Source organism: Lissotriton helveticus, chromosome 1_2 (assembly GCF_964261635.1).
Source record: "Lissotriton helveticus chromosome 1_2, aLisHel1.1, whole genome shotgun sequence".
In the NCBI taxonomy this organism is placed as follows: Eukaryota; Metazoa; Chordata; class Amphibia; order Caudata; family Salamandridae; genus Lissotriton; species Lissotriton helveticus.
Window position 1 is genome coordinate 2,984,167 of NC_136058.1, and position 12,548 is coordinate 2,996,714.

General features: G+C 40.5%; 1 protein-coding gene across 4 annotated transcripts in view; it reads right to left on the reverse strand.

Moving 5' to 3' along the window:
• Nucleotides 1-1,140: 1,140 nt before the first annotated feature.
• GPSM2 (G protein signaling modulator 2) overlaps nucleotides 1,141-12,548 on the reverse strand; it is a 409,855-nt gene continuing 398,447 nt past the window's right edge. For 3 of the 4 annotated variants that reach the window (XM_078668286.1, XM_078668295.1, XM_078668303.1), the window contains one exon: nucleotides 4,472-5,081. In XM_078668286.1, the coding sequence (XP_078524412.1) occupies nucleotides 4,914-5,081 (168 nt within the window). In that variant the 3' untranslated portion in view covers nucleotides 4,472-4,913. Of the gene's footprint in view, nucleotides 5,082-12,548 lie in introns of all 4 variants that reach the window. The other variant, XM_078668278.1, reaches the window with a different exon arrangement.

The window sequence follows — 12,548 nt, forward strand, 5'->3', positions numbered from 1 at the left end:
AAAGAAATCGGTCTTAAAGGAAAGATATCCCATATGTTGGAATTAATGTAATTCAATTTTTAGAATTATATATAGGTTGATATTCCTTTCTTCCCCCTAAATACTTCAATATAGTGGTTTTAGATATCCCTTGGTTTACTGGCCTACTTCATCCATGCACCACCCTTAGCGCAAATATTGATGAGGTTTTTGCAGCATCATCTGGCAAAAAACTATGTTTACGCTTGTAAAGCCTCCCTTAAAGAATACAGCAACTCCTAGCGAAGTGTTGCATTCTTTTCACTTGTGGATTTTAGAGTACAACCCACTAAACAGAGTGACATTTGGGGATATAAACTTTCTTGGGAGATGCTCTGCTCCTTGACAAGTAGGGGACCCTTCTCTGCATGTTTCACCATTTTCCCTTAATTTACCAGACTCCAAGTTGATTCTGGTGTCCTCCTCCTAGCCTCACCAAACATTTCTCAGAACTCCTTCCAGTACGAGCCTGATACTTCCTCGAGCATCTGAACTTCTAGTCCAGCAGAACCTACTACTTCTGAACTTTAGAGCCTGGTAAACCCTCAAAAGGCGTCTCTGTATGCTGTCTTATCAATACTAGTGCACACTAGCAATGGATATTGAACAAGGCATCTTAAAACTGATGGAGGATATGAAGCGTGTAGATTCTTACTCTGGACTGTAATTCTACGCGATAGTGAATGGATGGCCACAGACTCTTGGGAGTAAAACTCATGCAAAACCGACCTGCCAAGTAAGGAACAAGCTGTAGATTTAATAGAGAATGAGAAGTATTTTTCAATAAAATAATCAATGCAACTCATAAAGCAACCTTGAAAATGTCAATCATTTTTTTCTTCTTCAGAAAAATACAATTGTTTAGTTTTGTATTAATCTGAATGAGGTCAGCTGGCATGAGGTAAAAGTTTGCCTTTTAATAGACCAGGTGAATGCATTAGCCAACCTTTCTAAATATATATTCACTTGACTAAAAGCCACACACAACTGTTTATAAATTCCGTGTAGTTCAATTCTCTTTACCCAAAACTGCACACTGCCTAGTGTCAAGTTGTGAAGCACACTGACACCCCCCACCCACCCTCCCAAACAATGCCTGAGGCATAGAGTAGTAAACTAGTAGGTTACTAGGTTTATTAATGTTCAAGGCAGAGACCGTCCTATGAAAAATCATAAATGGACATAGTTCCACTTAATCTTCACAGAAGATAATAAAGGGAAAAATCAATAATAATGTACTATATTTTACAAATGCTTAAAGCAAATTTAAAGATTACAAAAGCACACTGCGAGAAACAGCTTCCATAAACCATCGTTAATGGGTTCCAGGGAGTTTTTATCTGTACCAGCAACTCTAGTTTCAGATTTCAGTCAGAGACTGAAGGCAGTGTGATGAGAGGAAACAGACAAAATAGTCATGTAATTAACTTTTCTATCACACCAATAGACCGGGTTGGTTCCCTTCACCACTCTGTATGCAGAAAAGATGGGCACATTTTTCATAATGTTAAGTCAAGTCCTCAACAGACTAATAAAAGGAAGTATGTGAAAATACTTTCAAATTAACTGTGCAGGAAGAGGAGTTGGTATTATTTCTGGTCCTATCAATAAAACAAGTTGATGATTTCTTTTTAAATGTATAGTTGCTCACTACGTGATCATAACAAAGTGCTTCAACCACCACCTTTATGCATGCAGCAGCCAGATCTAGTACTGAGGAATTTGTAACGTGCTAGAATCTTGAAAAGGATACATCAGCTAACGCAATGTTTACATAATTAGGATTCTATAATCCAGGGTAATCACAACGAGCCAGATACTACTGCTCTCAATGTTCCATCTGGCAGCAGAGAGATATACCAATGCTGTCAGCAACCATAGGTTGACTGTTGTATCAACATTTAGGCATCTTTGGCCCTGCATCAAATTATGCTAATAAGATTTGAAAATATTTTAAATATGGAGGACACAGAAAGACGGCTGAATACTTTAACTGATAACCTACTTACTGATTAAGTGGTGACAATTTGAAAATTGCTCTTGCATGGCAAGATTTTTCTGAAGGTTTGGAGGATTTACACAACGCATTTTAAGACATGGACTACACCTGAACTGTTAAAAATGTTCTTGAAGCTGAACAGCAATTTGTATGGAACTCAGTTGTAGATTTTACCAGATTTTACATGTATGTGTACATATATATATGATTTATTTAAAGCTAAATTAACAACAATATGTACATATCTATGGCATGCTCTTGGAATTAGACTAACTTCCTATCACACAGTTTTATCTCCCAGATTTTATTTTTTGGACATTGTATGCCCAGAAAATAAAAAAAGAAATCTCAATCAAAGAATCCCCACTACTGTATGTGCTTTTCTTTGTAAGAGAAACATTATTTGATGCATGCATGCTTGCTGATGTAAACAATATAGTGCTGTAGTAGTTTTATTTATTCTCTGGATGAGAGGTGACTGTTGGGCACGTATACTATATGTGCTGTCCCTTAAGCATTAATAATAAAAATCTCCGATAAAACAGAAGGTTATTTACAAATGCAAGGTAGCTTCCAAGGAAAAGAATATATGCAAGCCATTTTGAGACTATGGCTTATGTGCTACCACTGAAGCAACATCTGTCTGGGGTCACTACAGAGGTAACCCTTCCCTAATATGAAATCAGGGCCAGTGATAGTGCCCAGTCCTACACATTATAAAGTGCCCAAGAACAAAGACAACCTTACTCAAAACAAGGTTCAAACATGTATGACTGTGGAGTTCGTGATGGACAAACGTGCTTATCATCTAACTAAAATACTTTAGGACAAGAACTTGCAAATGGTATGAGAAGATGCACAGGTAGCTCCCATGCATATTTCAAATGTAGCAACAAGTTTGCGGAACTCTTTAGAACTAGTGGAATAAGTGGATGCTTTTTGGTGCCTGTCTCTAGAGAATGCAGCATTCTTTGCGGTTTCAGACCAACCTGCTGGCCTTAGAAGCCTACAGTTTCCAAAGAGATGTCAAATTATAGGATTAACAACAAGCATTTTCCTGCCTGGTGGCTTTTTACAAGAGTTCCTCTGCTCTTTTTCATAGGTGGGAGAAGAAAATCTGTGCTTAAACAATGGAACCAGAGAATCACCATAGGGAAGAACGTAATCATGTCTCTATGTAAAAGAATGAAAGGACGAGTGCTCCACCTATCAACCACCAGGCACAAAAGAGAACTAGAAAAACAAGTACAATTTAAGGCATCAAAGCTCATCAGCTCGAATGCTGAACCAGTATCACATTTAGATACCACAGAGAGGCAGAGTCTTAAACAGGTACAAGTAGTAGATACATTATAGTGAAATCATCCTCCACATACACATCTACTCGATGTAGAGACCTCTCTAGAATTGACACAACTATCTACTAAACTGTGATATAGTAGAAGCCACACTGACACCAGGCAGGTCATGGAGGTTCAGCTAAAACAATGTGCAAATATGGTAACTCTGGAGAACCCTGCCCCCAAATATTAGAATGAAAGACAGGACTAAAGAAAACTGCATGATCATACCAGGACTCTGAAGGGCAGCAAGATGGCGGAACTCAATGAGAAATCCTGTTATTGGAATTTTTATAGTGTGCAGAAGGACTGTTCCTGGCTTATTGAGCTATAAGAAAATGCTTCCAGATCAGCAGGTTTGTAACCAAAGCGAATTATGCAAGGGCAGCGTACATGAAAAAACACCTCTTTGTTAATGCTGGTTTACGGCCTGTCAATTCTGTCAAAAGAAGCTAGTGTGTTCGGTGATAAATTTTGCTTTAAAAATAATAAGAATAAAGGCATGACTAATCCACAATAGACCAAAAAGAATATTAAAGAAAAAGTAAGTGACATTTCCCTTCTTGAAAGTATCCTTTAACAACAAAGGGTGCACGAATACAGATATTTTTGAGTAAATAAGGGAATCCTAGGGTGACAAACTGGTAACCTTGTACAAGGCATGGTTCAAAATAAATATGCCTTGTGTATATAAGTCAGTGTAGTTGAATTGTGTGCTATGGTAAATACTGTAAGAGGGGATACCGTTTAGTTTATTTCTGTGTGATTGCCATGCTTTGATAGGTTGAATGATTTTGAAGGTGTGATCTTTAACACCTCATATGAGTAGATGATGTAAAGTTGTAAAACCTAAAAGGCTTTTATAAAGGTCTCAATTTAAGGCGTCATTTATATAATGTATTTAACAACCTTAATCCACTTATTAAGAAACTAGCAGTTAGAGTGCTATTAAAGCAAAGTCACAATTATGTGCATTCTGAACTTGCCCAACCGAGACCAATATAGCATAACATGTTTCTCACAAATTGTAGCCCGTGTAATCTGATCTTGCTCCTGCAGTAGGATTAAAATAAAAGAAAGATCCTCAAGTAGTGAGGCAACATTTAAGAAAAACGACATTCAGTATAGTTTATACTAATTTCAGTTGCAGGAATTTACAAAGCAAGAATAGTTTGTTACTTTGCACTTTTTCTTAAAAACAAATCTTTTTGGGGCATGATTAGTTTCCTTACATCCTCACGTACCTGCTTTCAAATAAAAACTATATTATTTTTATGGTACCTGCAATAATTCAATATATGATAGCGTTAATTCATCAACACTATAAAAATATGAACTTAATATTTACATATAAAAATTACACTGTATATGTAGCTGCCTTGATAGTAGAGTAGTTTTGCCACAATAAGAAGGCGCATTGGAAGTTCTCTCTGTAGTTAACCAAAACAGGTTCATACAGAAGTATGAATGGAACATACAGTACAAAAGTATCCCTGATTTTTCTTTGATCAATGTCCTAAAAGGCAATGCTTTTTCCAGTCTTTTTTTTTAGACTACTAGCTTGAGCTTGGTCTCTTCATATTTGATGGTAAAGTGACCCGTTGTTCATCCATTCTCTTAGCTTGAGACCGTAAAATAAGGCTAAAAAAATCCTCATCGGGTACTGTGGGTCCTTTTGTTGTTGGTAATGGTGGAGCGCATCTTTGATCATCTAATCTGGAACCCTTAAGAAATAATAAAGCAATGGTCAGGGTTGTGAGCTACAGCAAAATACAAAAACATTTGAATAAACAATATATTCACAATAGACATGGATTTAGAAAAATGTACGCCTACCATGTTATGGGTATAGTTTAGATTCGAAATTTCATGCAAGGCACTCCTATTGCCATCTTGCACAACATCCAGGCATGGATATATGCTTTTAAATCCTATCAATATACAGTGTGTTTCCCTTTTGCACACATTTACTATCATCACCAATTAACAAGTTCTCCTTAAATCATAGGAACATTTTTGATTTCGACAGGCAGAGAAGCTGTAGAGATGCAGCGTATGAATAACAGAAAATAGAGATCTATCAATTCAAGCAAAACCCATTTGATCTCATTGGTCATCTTCACTTGTAGCAACCCAAACAAGTCGAAGTAATAAAAAGATCCAATGTCAGTTCTATTAAGTACTGCATTGTGATGATAACCAAAAGATCAAGAGGCAGCAGTGTACATTTCCAAAAGAGAATGCTGAATGCAACAATATGAAACACAGGATAGTTACAATAAAACAATTACAAAGGAAATAGAATAACTCTTGCTACATTTCCCAATGCAACCAACTACAAAGGTTATGGCAAAGGCACAAAGCCAAAATTAGAATAAAAAGCATCCTATAATAGTTGCATTCTAGCATACTCGATTCCACAGAAAAATAGATTCAAAATTTTAGTAGAGTTTCACAAACAAGTGGCGAGACATTCGGAAGCAGGGAAACTGCTTTTTGTTCTGAAAATGTTCCAGTGTATGACCCTCTCATTTGCCAATTTAGTGCTCACGTCTGTTTGAGTAATGACCCTGGCTTCCATCTAGAAGTTTGGATGTCTTAACCCCTTCGCTGCGGGGGTTATTCCCCCGCTTTGCTGGGGGGAGAGGGTGGCATGCACAGCGCCCGCATGCTCATGAAGAGCTGAGCTCGTCATGAGGCCCGGCGCTCCTGTGCTCATGACGAGCTCAGCTCGTCACAGGTGTATTACCTCCCATAGAACGCTCAGCACAGCAGGGGAATTATCCCCGCATGCGAGCGCTCCACGGCTCATGACGAGCTGAGCTCGTCATGAGCACAGGAGCGCCGTGGCTCATGACGAGCTCAGCTCGTCATGAGCCTCGAAGAGGCTAAAACGTTCAGAGGCCTGCCATCAATGTGAAAACACTCAAACGGTCTATTCAATTTCTCCTCAGCAACTTTCTAGGTACTTGAGAAGTGCAAGAAAACATTTACTTGCCTTCGTTAGAACTGAATTACCCAGCTAACTACATACCATATATAAATCTACCTGTCCAGGCCAAGGTGTCAATACGGTGGTAATTGCTGAAACTCAAGTGCATATCAAAGACAAGATGTTCAACACCAACAAAACTGACTTTAAAAACAACCATTGAAAAAAATCGGTCGTAGAACCCCCAAGGCTACCATTTTGGTATAAAGGAACAGTACTTTCACTAAGTAAAGAGAGGAGACGCTTCCACAGACACGGAGGTCCCTGCACGCTGACGCTTCAACACGCCGTAGTTTGACATCCCTTGCGGGGGTGTCCAACTCGTGACCAAGACGGGGTCCTTCATTCTCTTCCATCAGGTAATGGGGCTGGCTCTTTACTAGGGGATTCTTGGCTTTACACCCACATACATGCTAGGTACACTTAGGTAGGGTCCGCATCGTAGGAGTACGCTTGGTTACTGTCATGTTTATATGTCTGAATATATTCACTGTTTTAGAACCATGGTAGAATTCTACCTTCGATTTACTCTGTTGGTGCTTGTGATCTCTTACAGTAACTTCTGTCTATTGATTGTTGCACACATTTTATATACTAGAATGACGCTGGTTCAATAAATTCTTATTGAAAACGTCCACAACATTTATTTTGTGTATCTTTCAGAGACTAAGTGAGCACAGTTGACTGAGCGAAAGCTACTGTACTGTTTCCACAATCCCTAGAGGATCAAGGGTTGTCATATTCAATGGTTGCCAGAAACTGTTCGCTCCTTGGTAGGGTTCGGGGGCTTATAGTGGCACTGTGAGCTAGCTGGTCTATAGTCTGTCATATCCTATGGGGTTGTTCGGAATCATTCTAGACACCAATCCCTCACTTTATGTTGTCCACCAAACATGCAGATCCTATGTATTTTTAGGAACTACATGACACATCCTCTTCCCTCAATAAGACAATATTCTACTTCTCTGTAATGCTTTTCCTCAATTTATTTGGGTATTCCTTGTACAATTATGCTGACTAAGCAGACATTCCGGTTAAGATCTCTCATGCATTATGCACACTCCAACATTTCTATGACTGTAGTCGGGTCACCAATATACACGTTCACGTAAGAACAAGTCACTTACCTTCTGTAATGCTCTTTCTGGTGGAATCTAACTGAAGATTCCACGCCTTTAGAATCTCCCTATGAATGTAAACTAGTGACGCCTATCACTAGACCCTGCCCGCACTACCTGAGGCAGAATTCCATCTGCCTGTGTAAATTGAAATATGTACTCCTGTTTAAGAGTTCTAACAAGTTTAATTATGACAATTTTACTTCAAAAATTCATTGCTTTAAATGCTTGTACATACATTTCTGACTTAAACATTCAATGTATCAATGTCCTCAGATAGACATATGAATTGTTATAAAACATTAACATAAATCATAAATTCAAGCAAAACATTAACTAATCATCCAGTCCCAATGCATTTCGGGATGATATCCCTTCGTCAGGGGCACTGTAATAATTCACTGATGGATACAAATAAAAGCACAACCGTCTCGTCAATTAGAGGTGACAGACTCACACCTCGACTTCTGAAATACTCAGCATGGGTGAATCAGTGTTTAGGGAAACTTGACTGGACGTAACAATTGGTCACTTCTCGCTCTGAGATCAGGACCAATCGTAGTTAGCGCTTACTACGATTGGTCCTGATCTTTGGTTAGGAGCGTTTATCAACCGAGCGGCGGCTTCGATTTGATCCTTGTACCACGTACAGCATGACTATTTAAATCCGGCGTCTTGAGAGAAGCCATCTAATCCACAGGCAGTCACAGAATAGAAGACCACGTTCGTTCATTCCTAATTCGGAAAGCAGAGCGAGAAGTGACCAGTTGTTACGTCCAGTGAGGTTTCCCTAAACACTGATTCACCCATGCTGAGTATTTCAGAAGTCTAGGTGTGAGTGTCACCTCTAATTGACGAGACGGTTGTGCTTTTATTTGTATCCATCAGTGAATTATTACAGTGCCCCTGACGAAGGTATATCATCCCGAAATGCATTGGGACTGGATGATTAGTTAAGGTTTTGCTTGAATTTATGATTTATGTTAATGTTTTATAACAATTCATATGTCTAACTGAGGACATTGATACATTGAATGTTTAAGTCAGAAATGTATGTACAAGCATTTAAAGCAATGCATTTTTGAAGTAAAATTGTCATAATTAAACTTGTTAGAACTCTTAAACATGAGTACATATTTCAATTTACACAGGCAGATGGAATTCTGCCTCAGGTAGTGCGGGCAGGGTCTAGTGATATGCCTCACTAGTTTACATTCATTTTCAGTCTAATAAGAGGGTGGCTCCTCAATCCCACCCAGCACACCGTTCGTCAAACAAGAGATTATCAGTTTAATATACGAGTATGATTAAATAGGAGTGCACCACACAATCTAGTTCATTTAGAATCTCCCTAGGCATCAGATTGGATCCAACGAACTTCAAAAGCAGTGCTCTCATGCGCTGGCAGGTAATGTCGTGCATCTCCATACTGGCTTGGCACCACCCACAAAGTGACAGACCGAAACCACATATAAGCACAATCCCTGCATACTGATGACAGTTTCCTGTCTCTCCCCCTCTCTAAGCCCTTAGACACGAAATGTAGAACAACTGTTGGAGAAAAGTGTGCAGATCTCTAGCTTAGAACTTTTTCAGATGTTAAAAAGGATACTCAACAGAATGGTGAGATGGGAGGACAGCAACAAATCTACAATTAGATAGAGTATGCACCAGGAAGATGTTACTGAAGGTAACTAACTTGTTGTCCTAACCGCAGAGCTCTGACTGTCACATTAGATATCAAAGCAATACTTCCCAAAAGTGGAAGGTGTGGGGAGTGGATCCAGACCAAAGGGACTTGCCGGACAGTGTTGTCAACGCAACTTTCTTCTCCAATCTAGCTGTCAAGGAAGTAGTGCTTTGTGAATGCATGTACAGAGTCCCACATTGCATCCTTGCAGATCTCATGAACAGGCACCCCTTGTGCCAATGCCATTGTAGAGGACTTGGTTCTGGCGGAATGGGCTTTCAGGGCCATGTAGTGCTACTTGTTGCTAAGTGCGTACTACATCCTAATGCAGATAACTATAAACCTGGACAGGGTCCTCTTTGCACTTACCACATATTTCTTTCCATCTGCGAAGCCGATGAAGAACTGATTGTCTACCCCACCCTATGATCTTTCATCTCATTGATTTAACAGCCCAATGCTCTCTTTGGGCGAAGGCGATGGAGTTGCTCCTCCTCTTCGCAAACAGTCAGGGAAGAAGGTAGAGGAGCGTGGTTAATCCAAAAGCACAAGCAGCTCACTTCCACAAGCTGCTGACATGATAGTGATAAGCAATTTGTAAATGGCTTAAAATCAAAAAGGCATCAAAGCGCTATAACTGGCAAGAGCAAACCGAGGGGACCAACAAAAGCAGCTATGGTTGTAGGAAAAGCCAAGTTTTCACATGCTTGTGAACGCGTAGTAAGAATAAATGCTAACAATATGTGCTGGGAGGGTGTTCCATATCCTGGCAGCTGCCACAGAAAAGGCATGCTCATCCCATCTAGACTTCCTAGAATGGGGAACAATCACTTTCCTCTGACCAGCTGATCTGAACTGTATGCTGAGAAGATACTTGTTGAAGACGGTTCTTAAACAATAACAGCCCTGCTGGTAAGAACCTTATAAACCAGGCACAGGGCTGTAAAATTCAACCGCTTCCTCACTGGGCTAGTGCAGTGTCTTAAATCCCTCCCTCACGGAGAGATGTTTAGGAACGTCCAACACCAGCTGCGTAGCCGCATTTTGGATAACCTGAAGTTTATGAAGCACTGATTTGCATTCAAATACTGAGCGTTACAGTAATTAAGTTGAGATGTTATGAGTGCAAAGATCACTGACACGCTTAACTCCTCGGAAAGGAAGGGAAAGATCTTCTACAGGCTCTTGATGATCCAGAAGCAGAAACTCACTGTCCCAGTGACCTGAAATGTCAGGGTGTTATCGAAGATCACCCCCGGTGTTTAGCAGAGGGTCCCGGAGCACGTCTCTGGCCACCAACAGTCAGTCCAAACAGAGTTATTTGCCCCAAAGACCACAATCTCAGTCTTTTTGGCTTTCATCTTGAGCCAATTCTCTCACATCCAGGTGCTGACTTCCACCATGCAAGACCTGCACCTGTCCGCTAATCCTGCCCAATCACTGGATATAGAGATAATAATAATATTAATCCACACTTGTATAGCGCACAATCACCCGTTAGGGTCTCTAGGCGCTGGGGGCCGTCGGGAAGATTAAGCAAGCTATTGCCCAGAGTCGCATGGTGCTGGGCTAACCTGCCGCCGGAGCCAGGGATCGAACCCTGACCCCCAGATTCCAGCGTCAGTCGCCCTGGCCGCGGCGCCACACATGATTTGGGTGTCGTCCGCATAGGACAATACTTAAAAACCAAAGGATCGTACAAGTTTTGCCAGAGGGGCCACATAAAGATTATAATGAGCAACACTGTTTTAGCATCAAAAGCCTTAAAGATCAGCTGACCAGATGGGTGAAACCCACCAGCCCACAGGGAGGAAAAAAGAGTGAAAAGAAAATGAGTTGGGCACTGGACCGTCTCGGCAGCGGCCCTACCCCAGAACTAGACATATTTCTGCCATATTGGGAACTAGAATCTCCTCTCTGCCAGTCCTTATGCTAAAATAATGCCAAAAGAAACCCCGTTTTCATCTAACTTGTCATAGGAAATGACAGCAGTCTTCGGGCTCTGGGCGAGACGAACTCTACTAACCATGGACATGTATAAAACCTAAAGACTCAGGGGAATCCAGGTTGGGATAGCTTGATGTTTTCTTGCCTATGCCCTGCAAATATTTTAATTTGGGCCAAAAAGACTATCTGCCCATATTTAAACAACAGAATACTTGGGTACTTTCAGCCAGCCAAAGTCTTACAATTGGTTCCCAACATTTATACCAACTAAAATGCTGCTTACAATGTATGAGTGGGCCTAACTCATGTCACAGAATCAGAACAACATTGTAACCATGGGGAGACCTCATTGAAACCATATTGACTTCACATAGTCCATGTTCTGACTTATCAGCACCGCGCAATAGGCCCACACATGGCATCACACTTATCTTGAGATGTGTGGGAACACGGAGTGGTAAGAAGTTTGTGGATTTCTACAGTTTCTGGAACCTTACCTCAGAAAAATAGGAGGAAAACCTTTATTCTAGGTTTGAGGTTTGCAGGGCATTATGGGTAAGGAAAGCTCAAGGGAATCATGCAAGTCACACCACTCTAAAGATCCACTGTATGTCTAGTTATCGAAAATGTCTGTTTGGTAGGTTTCCTTGGGTGGTGACTAGCCCAGGCCCAAATTCCACAGTTACCGATCACCACCAAAATGGGTCACTTTTCACAGTGAAAATTGGATGTCTCCATGTTGTGTTTTGGGGACTTTTCTGATGAGATTGAAATTCATATTAATCTTGCAAGTGACAGACAATGCCTTTTTTCTCTCGTTGCAATGGGGTTTCAGGGCTGAGAGTGAATACAGCCATTCTACGGCAGTAGGAATCTTGCCTAACAAGGATAATGGCTTCTTGTTTCTTCTTCTTTGCAATGGCTTCTTCTTGTCAAGAAAACATATGTGGTGTTGTTGGTGCTGGACAGAGTGCTACAAAAAGGGCAACTGAAAACAATGGAAGTAGCAGAGCCTTTCCAACAACTTATAATAAGGGTCCGACTTCTCCCTTTTCTATGGGCTCACTGCTTACGTAATTGTAAGTTGTATGTGATTTAGTGGAAAAAATATTCACAGAATACCTATTCTGAGACACTTAAAACTGTTTAATCAACCCTTTCCAGATAAATGGCTTTTACAACTTGGTGAACACCAATTCATAATTTTTTTTTTCAAAGCTGCCACTTAAATATTTTTTAACAAAAATGTATTGAGGGGGCGTGGCTTGCCATGAAGCAAGATTTCCACAGAATAGAGTAGCTCTGCTGCACCATCCACGTAAATCCCCCAGTTCATCTGTCACCAATCCGAAAACAAGAAACAAAAAGGGAAAAAGAACGCAGCAGCATATCTTGGAGACAACGACGCCTCGAAGGGTTGTGCCTGACCCGTAATCACTGAGCA